The 17148-nt window shown below is 41.7% G+C and overlaps 1 protein-coding gene across 1 annotated transcript in view; it reads left to right on the forward strand.

Annotated features, from left to right (window-relative positions):
- Positions 1–1959: 1959 nt before the first annotated feature.
- atp11c (ATPase phospholipid transporting 11C (ATP11C blood group)) overlaps positions 1960–17148 on the forward strand; it is a gene marked incomplete at both ends in the record, with an annotated part of 45637 nt that continues 30448 nt past the window's right edge. Inside the window, one exon of the mRNA XM_080008556.1 lies at positions 1960–1986. Coding sequence (XP_079864682.1) covers positions 1960–1986 — 27 coding nt within the window. The remainder of the gene's footprint in view (positions 1987–17148) is intronic.

Consider the following 17148-nt stretch of genomic DNA (forward strand, 5'->3'; position numbering starts at 1 on the left):
AAAGAGAACAAGACGCACAGAAGGACGTAGTGGTGATAAGAGTTGCATTCACTGCACTGGACACAGTTTTTTATCCTCCCATCAGGCCATCAGGCTTCTCAACCAGAAATAATAAGCTACTAGTCATGTTGATGACTAATGAACAATTATACATATGCTCTGTATGGTCACGTGTACAAATGTGAATGACATTAATAATTGAATGTACATATTCATCGGCACACCTCCACTTTATATTGTAATCTTCTAATATTTCTACCGTCCTCCATCAGGATACATATTATATATTCCACATTTTTACAGTCCCTGGAACCGCTGCTAGTGTTTAATTATTATTTTTATTCTGTATATTTTGCTATTCTTGCCTTATTTTCACTAGTTTGGCGCTCATTTGCTGACTTTTTTTTAAAACAAGTGAATATCTTCTTTCAATGTCTTTTATGTTGAATTTCAAAGTTCAGAATGACCCTGTGTTATACTGTGATAAATAAAGACTTTGAAGCGGGCCTTTCTACTTCCGCTTCCGTAAAACCTATGCAAATGATTAACACTGGTTACATTTTTTACATGTTTTTTTTCCCGAACACTTAAAATGGGCCCAAAAGATTATTTCCTCCTCATAGTTGCCTTGTTACTTTATCTTTTTATGCCCACTATGCAGTTGTTGCCTGTCATGCCTCAAGAATTTAATTGTACCGAATGACCTTGTGTTGTACTGTACACTTGACAAATAAAACACTTTGAACTTTAAACTTTTGACAGCAGACATCTTGACGCGTATAGCTGGTTAAACACAACTGAAGTTGATATTACATGAAGTGTAATAACATAAGGTCAGCAGTGTTTAACCAAACGTCAAAATGTCTGAGAGACTTTCCTCCATTGAGACCCTCTCCATCCCCAATCTAATGCTGCATTCCATTGACTTCGGAACTCGGAAAAACTCGACCTCCCGCTTGGAAAGTGCAAGGGAAAGGCCAAAGGTCCCTTTGCAGCGGTTTTTCCGTTTGAAAACACGTCTAACCTCGATCTAAAATACTCTCGAGGTTATCTCATTATATTCTTTAGCAGGTAAAACACAAAGGACTTTCAAAAAAACACCGACTGGCTGCTGGGCGTCCGTGTTTTCCCAGAACACATTAAGCTCAGGTGGGCTTGACCTGGCGAATCGAAACGACCGATTCTCCGAGGGCCAGTCGAACGCAGCGTACGAGATCCTTCAGGTGGGAGCGTTTGGACTACAGCACCCACAGTGCACCGCGGAGAGGCCCTGCTCCCAGAGACGCCTTCAGGTGGGAAAGTTTGTCGCAACCGGACTACGACACCCACAACGCACCGCGGCCGGCGAAGCCGCCGCACCTTCGACGGGTGGAGCCAGAGAACGTGGGAAGCTGACAGAGTGGAGGCTGTGTGACGGGGAGGTAGGAGGGAGAGACCCGCGTCCATCGATTCGGAATAGAAGTTACTTTTCAGTCCGGCGGCCCCAGTTTGAACGGCCGTGGCCGGTTTGATAAATGGTCCTTGCGAGCGGCAGCAACAGGGCGTCGGACAAAATGTCACGGAGCGTGTCTGCCTGACTGCCTCCCCCAGCGGGGAGGGAGGGAGAGGGAGGGGGAGAAGCGCGACTAGCGCACCGCTACGCGGAAGGGTCTCCGGCGGCGGCGGCGGCGGCGGCGGCGGAGGGGGAGAGAGACGGAGAGAGAGAATGCGAATGCGAATGGTCGGAGGGGAGCGTAACCGGTATCCAACAAAATGGAAGCGATGTAGCGTCGCTGCGGCACCGCCCCGCCACACCGCTGGAAGTAGAGCGGAGGATAGATAGCTAGCGCCGAGGAACTAACTACATGTAAAGTTATTCCCCCGCGGAGGAGCTGCGGCAGAGCCAGTTAGCGGGTCTGGTCGACACGGGGGGGACTTGTCCGGGTTTCGGCCGTCACAGGCGGGAAGAAAACCGAGAAGATGCTCCGGAGAAGACTCAACCGCCTGGTATGTAACACGCACGCACGCACGCACGCACACACACACACACACACACACACACACACACACACACACACACACACACACACACACACACACACACACACACACACACACAAACACAAACAACCTGTCGTTTTCAGCCATGTCAACATGCTGCCATTTAGTCCCTCACCGGCTCCCGGATAAGAGCGGGTTCCCACCAGCCTCACGTCGAGTACACCGGTGGTTCTCAACCTATGGTCCGGGACCCCCCCCCCCGGGACCTCCGCCCCCCGCACCACGTTTCCTTCCTTCGAGGGGATCCCCAACAAAACGATGAATAGTTAAACGTCACAGTAACCGGTATTTCGTGATTGTGTCGGCGCTGTGAGATAATCTACTGTTCTGATCCCGGCTTCGGTGTCTCCCGAAACTACATGAGAGGCAGGTATAAACGTTTGGTCTAAATCGTGGCTCAGAATGAAGATCTTCTGCGATTTGGCTCTTAAATCCTGTCCTCGATATGAAAAGGCTGTAGAATCACGGGGGTAGATAAAGCGCGTTCAAATGGGAGGCTTTGCTGAACCTGTAGGTACGTGAGCGGGTTTTCCATGCTTAAGTCTCTGATTTGCACAGCGTTTGTTCACTTTCCTATTAAATGGGGAGGGATATACATGTATACATAAAACATGATTTGTGTGATTAATTGCAGAGTCCAATTTATTTGAGACTGTACAGCTCACCTGTAAACACGTTGAGCATGACCGAACATCTCCATGGCTATAGATCACTATATCAAGGTGCTTTGGACAATGACATCCTTAATTTGTCTTAAAATATATGTATTTTTTTCCCCACTTACCACTCCGTTACTGGTATTAAATGACATTGCAAGGACAAAATATTTGCTGCCACTTGCATTTTGTTTGATTTCCAAATTGCTTCGTTCAGCGTAAGATGTTTTGCCCACACACTGTCCTGCTATCACATTTTATGACTCGTCAGTATATTGCCCATTATTATTATTTTTTATTTCATTTACCTTTTTCTTTGGTTTTCTAGTAAGGAAATGTTGGGCAGCTGATCCCCAGCGGCAGTAATGAGTCCCTTGTTCTGCATGTGAAACTATCTATATTGTCCTTTTATCATCCACCTAGGCCGCCACCTTTTATTATCTTCCTACGCTCCAGTAACCTGTTGGGTTGAATCCCCTGCAGTCAATATGAGCAGTATAGATACCGACAGTGAATAAGTAGAAGCAATATAATAATTATCAAGCTTGACCCTCTTCCCGGCCCCTCTTTAAGCGTTGCCAGGTCAGCGGATTTTCCTGCCTCTGGAGCAGTTTGCTCCTGCAATTTCTTGTCGGTGTGAGCTGTAAATAATATTTGTGCGAAGCAGCCAGGCACACTGTCAGTAATGCACATTGTGCTGTTATCTGTGTGCTGGCTCTTTGCCTCCCAATTCACACAGCGTTCCCTCCAGCCAAGGGGACGTATGAGCGTCACAGAGAGGCAGCACCAGCAGCTCAGAGGAGGAGGCTCTGTGAGCCTCACTTGGCTCTCCCACTACGATGCACTGTTGCGCTAATGCCAGTGTTTCTTTGGAAAGCCATTAAAGATGGCTGTTGGGAATAAGTGGGGTTGGGCGTTTTTTTAGTTTGGGGTGGGGGTGGGGGCACTCCAGAGATTGCAATGCTCTGACAGGAATGCAAAATCACAGTGGCCTTTGATGTTCTCTGGAGCCCTTGAAGGCAGCAGCTTGATCCGTGAGAGGTGGAGCCTGGTGGAAATGTGATAGTATTCATCGTGGAAGCCCCCGTCGTGCGTGCGTGCATGTGCGCACCGTTGCGCAGGCAGTTCTTTAGTATCTTCCTAGCACCATGGTAACTGGCAGGGCCACCCTTATACACTGGGTAACCAAAACAATGCGATGCTCCCGGTTTTATTTTTAATTTTTTTTAGACCACAGCTTGGTCTGCTTCTTCACTGCTCATGACAGAGTTAACGGATTAAAATGCCACAGGTGTTTTGCATATATGAAATAAACATGTTTCTGAAACAGACATTACATTCGAGATGGGTTTGATTCAGTGGATTTGTGATAGGTAGGCTATACATGGTAGTAAATTGTGATCTTTAAAGAGTTGTTTTTTTTCTTTTGTTTTTTTTTCAGTATGTACAGAACATTACCGAGCTAGCTTTTGATACCTGGAAAGAATGGTTTCAAGAGATTTAAAAATGAACATTTGCTGATTTTTAAACCGATGTTTAAATAGATGATTGGTTATCTACTTGGATCACAGACTCTGATTAATCTGTTGTTTAAAACAGCATAGTCCAAATTCAATCTTAATCTTATTTTGACATTGAACAGGAAAGTTAAGAATGTGTAAAAAAAATAATAGTAATAAAATAAAGAATTAAAAAATTCTTGCCTGAATCAAATTTGTCTTTAAAGTGCTGTACCCACTCCCAACTTTTCAATGTTTAGCATTTACTGTAGTAAATTAAGATAACCAAGGGCAGTTCGACCCTCTTGATCAAATGGCGACAAGTGTGTTTAACAGTGCAGATTTTATTTAGACCATGAGACGAAGGTAAAACTTCCATGCCTCTAGTGACCTGAACACAGTTAATGCTGAACATTTAGAATTAGATTTGGATCAAAAGGTGCCAACTGTATTAAACATATTCAACGTTCATTTTTAACAATTTTTTCAGCACTTTGTTAAATGAGGTTTACAAAGCTCTTGATGGCCACATTTTATATATTTGCCAAAGTGCAATCAGAAGAAATAGTATTGCATGTTTTGCAGGAGAATAAAGTTAATCGACTAAGGTGGAGCTAACATGAATTGCAATGTTGAGTGTAGCTTTTATTTATTTATGCCCTTGTTTAGATTCTTACTTCATGCTGTACACCCAATATGGAACCACATTCTTGCTGTTCTCCATGTTTTTTCTAAATATGAAATAACACAACTTTGTCCAAAATCTCTTCTGTGTCCATTACGTATGTTAAAGCATGGTGATATCATAGTGGTTTTGGGTTTGATCAATTTTAGACACTTTCTTGGGAGCGAAGCAGGTAATTTCTGCAATATTTAGTAGTGTCCTTGGGATGGTGGCTCAGGAGGTAGAGCTGGTCGTCTAGTAATCTAAAGGTTGCTGGTTCGATCCCAGGCTCCTCCTGCTAGCATGCTGTAGTGTCCTTGAGCAAGACACTTAACCCCTAATTGCTCCTGATGGCTGCGTGCGTCGGTGTTTGAATAATTGTAAGTCGCTTTGGATAAAAGCGTCTGCTAAATGTAATTTTATGTAATTTTACTTCTGTAAACTGCTGTCCGCCTTGTATCTGACACGTTCTGCCTCTCTGCCCATCTCTATGGCTTGTCAAGGCCCTACATGGTGTGTCAACCTGGAGCAGGACAATGCCTGTATTGGGGCTCATCTGGCTCGGTCCAGCTGTTCTTGGTCTACTGAGACCTAAGTGCTAATAAACATCACCTTATAGGCAGGTGGCATTGTTTTGTGTTGTCCTATCTTTGCAGACTCGCATGTCAAAGAGAATGCGTCAGCCCTCAGGGTTCTCACACCAAGAGCTTGTTACTCAGGTTGGTTGTGCACACACAAGTTAAAGACTAAACAAATGTGGGGCCTTTTTTAAGCGCGCACTTTTCATGGATAAAAAAAACAACCCATGTCTTTGCATACCTATTTTGGTATGACTCTTCAATATAGAGATACTGTGAATAGAAAAGGAAGTTCAGTGTGGTGATATTTGGCGTGTTTTTATGCCCTCGTACTTCATTTCTTTTGATAAATGTCTGTTCTGCTGCATAAATAAGCACACAGTAATCTGTATTCCAGCCCATGTCTTACTAACTGTTGTGGCCTTGCTGTGACATATACTTTAGAATACAGCAGATGTCCTCCTAATTGCACATGACAATTAAAATGATACTACCACATACTGTTGGTGGATTTTGAGGCCTCCAATTGGCATTGTTGGCCCAATGTCCCATGCCACCTGTTGGATTGTGATGAGGGCTGTCATCAGGTGACATTCCGTAGAAGGGAGCTTCCCCCAGTGGGCCGTCACGTGGAGTGGCTGTGGGTGAGATTGTATCTGGAGGCTACAGGTCATGCAAGGCCTGTGCGTCTGTTTGATTTATCAGGCCTGTTTCATCAGGAGAGCTGTGTATTGATTAGAGCTGTGTTGCGATTTGCGACCATTAGTCTTGCACCGTGATTTGGCCAGCTGACAGAAGTGCTTACTCTTCTTTCTCGAGCCAGTTGTGTTGATATATTTTGCATGTATGTAGCTCAAAAACTGTGGGAGGAGTAGCGCCAACACACCTCAATATGTGTATGTTTATTAGAGCTGTCACAATTTGTTATGTAATCACCTGATCACAATTATTTGAGCTAATAGTCTTGTGAAATCATGAGTCGTTTAACATAATCATATGTTTACATCCTAATGTGATGGGAATTGTAAACAAATAATAGAAATGCAATAAAGTTCAAATGGAATTCACCATTACTATCGGGTAGCTGTGGTAACTGGGGAGCATCATCATGTGATGTATTTGTGATGTCACACCTCTCCCCCTATTAACTTCAGTGTTTGATGGCACATACAAACACACGCACACACACACAGATGTTTTAATGGACATACTGTGGCAAACGCCAGTATTTCCCAACAAGACTCTTGCTCTGTTACACACGCAATCAGCAATCCTTCAAGGCCGAGAGAGCGTTTACCAATGGAAATGGTAAATGAAAAGAGCGTACAGCCTCAAATATATATATATATATATATATATACACACACACACACACACACACTGAGCACTTTCTTAGGAACACCTGTACACCAACGTATTCAGGCAATAATCTAATCAGCCAATCATGTGGCAGCAGTGCAATGCATCAAATCATGCAGATAGGGGTCAGCAGCTTCAGTTACTGTGCACATCAAACAGTGTGTTCAACCGTGGCATGTGGCTGGTGCCAGACGGGCTGGTTTGGGGATTTCTGTAACTGCTGATCTCCTGGGGTTTTCACGTGCAAGTCACGTCTCTAGAGTTTACTCACAATCGTGCGTAAAAAAACCTCAAATACATCCAGTTGAGCAGTTGGCAGTTGGCAGGATGGGGAACACCTTGTCGATGAGAGCGATCAATGGAAACTGGCCAGACTGGGTGGAGCTGACAGAAAGGCTCGGGTAACTCAGAAAACCACTGCACAATTGTGGCGAGCAGAAAAACATCTCAGAATGCACAACACGTGGAACCTTGAGGCAGATGGTCTACAACAGCAGAAGACCATGTCGGGTTCCACTTCTGTCAGCCAGGAAGAGAAAACTGTTGTTGCATCTGGCACAGGCTCACCAAAACTGGACAGTTAAAGACCGTTGTAATGTAGCCTGGTCTGACGCGGCTTGATTTCTGCAGAGGCCCACAGACGGTAGGGTCAGAATCTGGCGCCAGCAGCATGAATCCATGGACCCAACCTGTCCAGGCTGGTGGCGGTGCTGTAATGGTGTTAATACCAATCAATCATGTCTTGAATGCCACAGCCTATTTGAGTATTGTTACTGACCATGTGCATCCTTCATGGCCACAATTTACCCATCTTCTAACGGCTACTTCCAGCATCATAATGCACCGTGTCACAAAGCAAAAGTCGTCTCAAACTGGTTTCATGAACATGACAATGAGCTCAATGTTCTTCAGTGGTCTTCCCAGGCACCGGATTTGAATCCAAAACAAACACCTTTTGGGATGTGCTAGAACGGCAGCTGACAAATCTGCAGGAATTGCTTGACGCGATCATGTCAACATGGACCAGAATCTCAGAGGAATGTTTCCAACATCTTATGGAATCCATGCCAAGGAGAATTTGGGCTTTTTTGAGAGCAAGGGGTGGCCCTACCCAGTATGAGTGTAGTGTAGTGTAGTGTTGTGTGTGTGTGTGTGTGTGTGTGTATTTATTTCAAGCTGCGCTCCAAAATGGGGAAACTACCTACAGCAGAGTCAGACTAATCTGTATTAATTATTTCATTAGATGCCCATCATCACAATGTACCTGGCTATCGTTCTTGTAAACCTGTTCGGATCTAGCACGTTACCCAGCTCACAGTGGACTCTGCTATTGTCCACTGGGGCCAATTATAGCTAAAAACATGTTAACACATTATTAAAAACATCTAGCTGTGTTGTTTTGTGAGTACAGTTGTAAATGGAGGCATCACATTTGGCAGAACTAAAATTGTGATTACCATGGTGAACTGGTGTTTGTTAAACAAAACCAAACGTAATGTTTTTTGACGTCAGACTTCCTGTGCTAATTTGTCAAGTGGCGCATTGGTTAATGTGAGAGAGAAATGAGAAGCACTTGTTTTGATGCAACTAATCTCCCCAGTGCAAATGCAGCAAGATTGTTTATTGTAGGAATGACATCGCAAAGAGACATAAATTCAGAAAAATGTTTCTGAAACGATTAATTGTGCAATCCAACGATGAAAGTGGCTAGAAAATTGTTAACCACAACTAAAATTTCAAAATAATTGTGCCAGCCCAGTGTATAGCCCCTCTGCACTGCTCTCCATGTTGACACTTTGAGGTCATCTGTGTGGGGGTGCCAGTGGCACGGTTGGAGGGAGACTCGGTACTTCTAAGTAAACTGGGGGGTGCGGCATTGCTTTTTATGGCAATTTTCCATTTCCGTCTAAAAGCTAGGTTGAATTCTCAGTTTGTACCTCTAAATAATTGAGGTGACTTCATTTTATTTTGAATTCTCTTCACAACACGCCTCTTCTGACCCACCTATCTTAGCTAGGGTAGCGGCACATAAAATGCATTCCCGTCATCCATATATTTATAATGGCTCAGCTTGAAACTCTGGTGGCATGCTCCAGCTTCAGCATTACCCAGAGAGCGTGTGCGTGGGTGTGTGTATGTGCGGGCGCGCCAGGAAAGGAAATCTCTCCGATGTGTCGTTATTCTGTTGGTTTCTCTGGTGCCCTCGTTATCACCTTAAAGGTTACTCGCTGACACAGAGGCCATTACAGCACTGCAACCACACCACGTGAAGACAAGCAATGGATTACACACAAACAGACAAGTAAACATCAACATTCTCAATTACACACACCTGCCAGCGGCCCCCTATCGCCAACAGTTAAACAACAGCATACAATGATTACCTCCATGGAAAATGTGGTTACCAGGCAGGCGGCATCACTCATCCAGGGGGAGAAAAATGAGTCTTTTAACTGGACACGATTGACTGGAGGGAAAGGCACGGTGAGAAACTGCCCGAACCAAGCATGACCTCAGCACAGAGAGAGGAGGAGCGCCACATTGATTTAAGTCATTAGGGTCGTTCCCCTTCATGCAGTGTTTCAGGATAATTAACTGAATTCCAGTTACAGTCAGTGTAGTTAGATGCATTGTAAAGATAATGTCATCAAAAGAGACTGCTGCTCACATACTTTTTTATTTATTTTCTTCCTCTCTTCATATGCTCATGAACATTAGGATGCAGATGCCTCTTTCGTGCTATTGGGTGGCTCTCTCCGCCAGACGGGTGGTGGGATGAAAGCCACATCGTGCTGTTGAGCAGATTAGTCACAGCCCATGCAATAAATGCAAACGAGAGGGTGGGAAAAAAAACCACCTGAGAAGAGCATCCTGATCGAGGCGGTCTGTAATCTGCAGGGATGTGGTACCAGAGTATTGCTTCTGTCTGGAGCCCATTCCCAAGTACATATTTGAAAAGACTCCGTCTTGTTTCGGACTTGACGCTGTATTGACTTGGACTTGACTCCGTCTCTGACAGTGGACCCTTGACACATCATTATCAGAAAACTGCGCTTTTTTCTTAATATTTATTACGTTAACTTGAGCATCACACATACATCAAAACGACCGTCTCGATCCCGGTGGATGTGCTATCACTGTGGAAGGTTTCGGTCAGTGATTTACAGGTTTCTTATGGGAAAATAGCACACACATATTATCTATCGAATCATAGATGATAATGCCCTCTCACTCATAATGCAAAATGTACCTGATAGAAATGATCGTCTTTTTAGCAGCAGTGGCAAAGAAATCCAATCTTTGTGATATCACAACTATCAAATAGGGTTCGGCAAATAAATCCAGTCGCTGGTGCACATGTCGACCAGGTGACGTCCCGATTCCGATTCAAAATCAGAAATCGATCCAACTGAGTCTTTTCAGTAGTTTTGAAAAGTTTGTCTCTTTTAAGTGAGCTGCATCATCCGGCTCACCGAAAAGGTCTGGCCCTAATGGCTCCTAAGAATTTCTTTTAACTATTAAAGTTTATATTGAAATAAAATAACATTTTGTTTATATTTATTCCACTACAAAAAAAAACAACATTTATGATGATTTAACGTGACTGGACTCAAAGATACTTATTGGGAAACAAGTGTTTTTCTTTACAAATCAAAACTTGACAAAGACAAGTCAAACGATGGCATAACCACCAGTGCTGGAAACAAAAATAAGAATGTTTACACCGAGAATCGAATCGTGACATCGAAAGTCAAATTGAATCGTGACCCCCTAATGTTATGTTATATATATATATACACACACACACACACACACACACACACACACACACACACACACACACACACACACACACACATACACGGAGGGCCACACAGGGCCGGCAAACTTACAATTTCTCCATTGATCGATGGAGTGAAGTCACATTTTGATACTATGATGCTAGACAGTCATTATTCAGTGCCACTGTTCTGGTCCTTACCAAAGTTTCTGCCACATTGGCCTTGAGTTAGACTTGTCACTGTCTTGTACTTGACAAACTTGAATTGAACTTTTTATTTTGTAATGTCTTGGTCTCGCCTAGGGTGGTCTTGAATACAGCGCTAGTTATCTGTTGCCTTATCTTCGCACGTCTCAATTCTTTATCCCTTCTCTTTCTCTTATCTCTTTTTGTACACAGAACGTGTGCACTTATTCAGGAAAACTCTTTACTCTTTTAAAATCCAGGCTACTTTAATTTCCCTACAATGATACATAAGTGTATCAGTGTCTTGAAATAGGCTCCCTTTTCTCCCTAAGACACCATAAAAAATAAATCATGGGCAGGGAGCCAAATGCCTGTGCACTTCATAACAAGTAAGGCAAGTTTGAGTGAGGCCTACTAGTACACCCAAATCTGAACCCTCAGTAAATGTACTACAAATTCATAACTCGTTTTTAAAAAGGAACGAGAATATATTTTTTTACTACTACCAGGTTTTGTAATAACATTTACTGTCTTTTCTGAGTTTCATTTTACTGAGCAATGAACCCAGTAAACTGGAACACAGACCTTGGTCAGCATTGTGTAAACTGCTTAGACATTTCCTGTTTTTGTTTAGTCCACACAGCCAGTTGTTTTTTGTACCACAAACATTTTCATGTCCCTCATTCATTTTCATCATGCACTTTTGTCTGAAGCTATGCCCGAGGCAGAATTTGTGCAGCGAAAAATTCCAAACTAAATTCATTGATATTCATTGATACACAAACAGAAAATTACGAGGAAATCAGTTTGCTTTAGAGGAAAGGAGCTGTCTTCCTGTTGTACTTAGACAGGATTGTCTGTGGTTTGACGGCCATATTGCGAGAGTTGTCAGTCAGAACATCTGTCAGTGGCTTATTCGAGAAGAGCAGATGATTGAGGCAGCCAATAGCTCCCAGAGCGAGGTCTAGATGAGTTTTTCTCCTCCCCAGTGCCAAGGGACACAGTTTTATGTAGGCCAGTACCATCCTATGGTACAGTACATTCTGTGTCCTGTGCAGCTGCAGGGATGCTGCGAGAACAATGAGCCTTTGCCTTTCAACAACAGCTCCTTAGGATCAGTCCTCCATTCAAGTTGGACTATTGTTGCTCCGTTGGGAAACTCTGCACTGTTGCAGTCGGCAGTTAGAGGAGAGAGGGTATCCTCAGATGTGGGCTTCCAGTTCTCGGCCTTTCTGGCAGAACTCGCTATGAAGGTAACACTTGTCATGGTTTCATTGCAGAGCCCTAACCGTTAAGCGCTTGTGATTTGGCCTGAATAATTATTTTTGTATTCTGCATTTATATTATTAATTTAACCATTCTTTTCTTTCTAACCATTCTATTAATTTATATGTTGTCTTGTTATTAATCCTTTTTTGGAGTTGCATTTTTAACTGTTGAACAATAGGGTTTGGCCACACTCTTCTGTTGTATCAAAGTGATTTCCGTTGTGAAAGGTGCACTCCAAGGGAGGTTGAAGAAATTGATATTGTAGTCATTGTGTGTTTGGACATAATTCCAATTCTTTGATCGCAGTCTTGGATGTTTGCTTTTTCTGTAATCCTATTACCTCTGAATACAATAACGAGTTACAGAATCGACTGGAAAGGTCAGAAATGCAAGTCATCAAATATTTCCAAACTTAGCTGACCATCCAGCTAGTAACATTATTTTTTGAATGTATGTACAGACGAAGACCACCAAGTAATGTGGCTGATCTGCAAACTGGTCTCCAAATTTAAGATGCAGTGTTTGTTCTGAGACCTGTTTTGTCGTGCTTATTTTTTTCTTCACTTCTTTATTAATTATTGGGTTAATATTATGAAACAGCGTGGCTGGTTTACAAACTAGTCTCAGAATGTAAAATAGGCCAGGGGGATAAAAATAATGGTTTTAGGTTGAAGATCTCACATTCTGTGTTGGCACTTGTTACCAAGAGCTCACAATGAGTTATACAGTTATAAAGGCTTAATCATTTGCAGGACGGTAACTTCCTCGGAGAAGAACTTGTTTAGGTTCAAGTAGTCATCGCTTAAAATGGATAACAAATGTAATCGGTCATCTAATGTCATCTTATGTGTTTCTTTTGCATTTAATACATATTCACATATAGCCCCTTTATAAATCTGCTTAGCCCCAGTTAAGAACAATTAAATTTTTTGTATACTAAAGAAATGTATAATAGTTGGGTTCATTTACATGAACACTGATGCCTGTGATCTAAAGAAATCCCCTGTCAACTTGTGGGTTCTAATAATAAAAATAAATTGTGCGCTCCAACTTGATATCAATATGATATGTATTTTACAGTAGTTCACTTCATATGTCCACTTAAGAGGAGAGAACAGAGCTTGTGAGAAGTACCGGTGCGCAAGAAAAAGTCAGAGTATGGCAAAGAGCAAAATGTAGAGGTGCCAGTATTGCAAACCGGTGAGTACCGACCCACTTTGAGCACTTCTCACATTTAAATATGTACTGTCATGTTAACTTGCACGGAAAATATTGGTCTTAAATGTAGTGTGTGCATTAGTGCAGTTTGTTAAAGCTTAGACTATATTTTTCATGTCATTAACTAGAGAAATTGTCAAAATAATTTACGCAATACTCTATCACAAAAATAATCATTTGTAACAGGGGACCTTACAGATTTGTTTTAAGAACTAGAAACACTGGATTAGTTAGGTTTTATAATGAAACAGATTGTGTTACTAAAGTTGAATAGCAAGGAGCTTCTGAAGCAAATGGACCAGAGTCTAACCGAAGTGTGAGACTGTGTTTACAGTCTACAAACACTTAAACAGGACAATTTAATCGCATATCCCAGTACTTAATGTATTCTGAAGTGAACTGTGGTATAGACACACAAACCTAATGGGATGGTTAAAGTAGAACTATTTAAGAATTTAAAATGTATAGCAAAATGGATTTGGTACTCCCTGCTGTTGCCCAGCATACCAAAGCAAACATCGACCTACAGTACTGCGCTGGTGGGGGTTGGGGGGGTATAAGTGCCCGGTGGAGTGCTGCAGTGACAAACTACATTGAGTCAACGTTTGTGCTTGCCTCTTGCATTAAAGCATTCATCGCTCAACTCCATCAGGTCCATATCATTCTAATAATGTTAGGCTGCAGTGGGTCAGTTTTCAGCGTTGTCATCACTTCTTGATGCAGTTTCTTTGAGTTAAGGTCTTGGCTGTAGTCCCCCCCCCCCTTATTTATCCATTCTGTTACACTCCAGAGCCACTAGTATTTTGTTCACTACAGCATTCTTTTGTTGACACAATTTCTACATTTTGTTCAGTGGACATTTGTTTTCACATGTTTTATGCACCTAATGTAATTTTATTAACGAATGCCCTTTCCTTTTCTCTGTTTTAAACCTGTACCTTATTAGAAGAGATGTTAACCAACAAGAATGAGGGCCCAGGCAAAACACCAGGCAAAGGTTAATCTGTCCTGAGAAGAGCTTTTATGAAGGTTAAGATGGTAGATACATTTCATGTGAAACACAACATAGTTAAGTAGTTAGTTATTGACAAGTTGCAAGCAGATGGACGTGCCACACAAACTTTGACACAGTCATGCAGTCAAACAAACATAGTAAAGACAAATGTATCTGTTTTATGCTTTTAGGGACCACAGTCAAAATCGTGCATACGCGTCTAAAGCACTTTTCATTTTCTCCAAATAGGGATACACCCTTTTACAAGGAATAGTTTCATTTGCTTTGCATGTAGTCAAGAGCAGGTGTTATTGGTGCAGATTTGAGAGCCCGTAAGTCTAGTGTGTTCTGCTTCCCGGCAGCCTCCTCACATCTTATTCAATGTGTCTAAGCAGCTTTTCTGAGTAGATTTTTCGGAAGCTTAATGGCACAGGCTCATGCATTCCACGTTGAAATAGGCCTTTATGCTCGTGTTACAACACCTAAAGAAAGAACTATTCAGTTATAAAGACTTAACCTACCGTATTCCTTTGCAATATATATTTTTTTCAATTTACTCCTGTCTTGCACTGGTGTAAGAAACAGATTGTTTTGTTTTACCACAATGTATTTGTTGCGGTGTAAATAATACACACTGTGCCACAAGCCTATTTGTTTTCTATACATATTGTAGTGCCATGTCATTCTTTGCCCTTTGAGAGACAATGCGGGTCAAAAATACCAACATAATAGCTATGAGCACTCAAAGTGTATAGCTCGATTGACCTTCGTTTGAAGGAAATTAGTATGCTAACCAGGCACAACTAAAGGATCTTTGCCTCTGAATCATTTCTTTATATAAAACAAATGGGGTTTTCACATAATCAACCAGAGCCAGCAGCGACATGGGCGTGGCACCAGCTTGTAAAGTATACAGTTTAATTTTATACAATATTTAACTAATCATCTCATATTTAGAATTATAAAAATATATACTTTAATGAATATGAATGACAAAATAACAAACAGATGAAAAATCTGTGGTGATAAATGGCTGTTTCGTTGAGTTTCTTTGCGACAATGTTTTGGGTATCATCTGTGTAATAGTTGAACTGGATGTGATTGTGATCAATGAAGGACTTCAACTTGATCTCTGAGGAACACCACAAGAGAGAGACTGTATGTTCAAGTTGAAGAGATTATTTGTCACATACATACACATACGGTCGTATGTATGCTGGGGGACTCCAGCGTCAGGAGAAATACTTCTGTCGTAAAGTAGACTAAAGCATTGCTGAGGCCAACCCATTGTTTTCCAGGTGATAAATACAGATAGTGGTTATCCATGTCCATTGCCAGGTATTGATCAGTAATAATTAAGATTAAACAGTCATCAGAGTCAGCAGTGTACAATTACTGTGAATTTGTAACTTCAATTATATAGATTAGTAATAATAGTATTATAAATTAGTAAATTATAAGAGCTTTTTGGTTGGTATGCAGTACGTGGGCGCCAGATTGGAATTCTTCAAAAATGGCGGTGCTATTCATGAAGGATATGAGTTGTGAGCAGACAAACTTCTTCAAAATCTCGGATAGTAAAGGCGGCTTTGCAACGGATCTAAAATTATTTAGAACTTTTATCCAGAGAATGTCTCTTTGGCAGTGAACTATAGAATGTTTGAGGCTGAAGGGAGTCCAGCAGACAGAGAGCCATTGAAAACAGAGGATTTATTGTTCAATAGTTTGGAATGCCCCTTCCAGGAACCTATTAGTAACGATGTCTAACAGACAGGAAGAGGATTTCAAATGGGAGATGGCTTCTTCAAGGTTGACAGAGATTTGCTCAAAATGGGTTAGCATGGCAGGGAGCTCTGAAGAAATACAGAGGTGTCTGGAGTTGGGGAAAATCTGAAGCCTAATCCCCCCTTTTTTTTTTTTTTTTTTTTTTCTTTTCTCCTTAGAAAATGATTAAGAGACTCCTCATACTCTCAGGGGAGTGGTTCTACTGTGTGGATGTCTGGAATAGAACCCTTGGATTTGGAGAGGCAACTAGATTAGAGAAATAGTCTTGACTGCTTAACTGTACGCTGCCATGAAGCCATTGATACCAAGATTGGAATGTAATACTTAAAGTTTATGTTGTTTCAATTTTGTTACCTTCCTCTCTGGTAAACACAGCTTCGTGGTGAGAGAGGAGCAAATGTACAAGGAATCCGGATCATAATCTGTTTTTGTCATGAAACCCATGCATTGCTCCCACAGACTGTTCCATCTATAGATCTGAAGTGAAAATGCTAATAATGGTATAAAAACTGTCAATATAATCTACAAGGTGTACACTTGCTCCTCCCTGCTGCACTTGAGCGTCAGCCCAATTCTTTCCCAAGCAGAGAAAATCCATTTGGCTCAACAGAGAGGTCAACACACTTTTCTTGGTTTCCACACTGAGTGAAATATTGTAAATATTTGTATATATATATATATAGTGTGTGTGTATATATATATATATATATATATATATATATATATATATATATATATATATATATATATATAAATCGTTATTGCACACTAGCAACATATTCAATCCAGTCGGTGAATTTATTGTATAATTTACATTTATTCACCGAACATTGCTAATTGCTTAGTAGCTTGGATTTTGCTTGGTTGAGTTGGGTATAGAGTATGTGACCTGTTGAGTATCCATAGAGAGGTGAGGCTGAAATGTTGGCAGTAGGCACTGTGTTCCTTTGGGAGGTTGTTTTGGCTTATGTTTGACAAGTTGAAGTGTGGTCGGTCTGCACAGCCACCTGTTCATCGTAAATGGACTGTGTTGATATAGTGGTCTTTCTAGTCAGGCAGCCATGCAAAGCGCCACAAGCTCATTCTGAGCAGTTTTGGGGTTCACTGTCTTGCTCAAGC

This window comes from Zeus faber (genome assembly GCF_960531495.2).
Source record: "Zeus faber genome assembly, chromosome: 10".
NCBI lineage: Eukaryota > Metazoa > Chordata > Actinopteri > Zeiformes > Zeidae > Zeus > Zeus faber.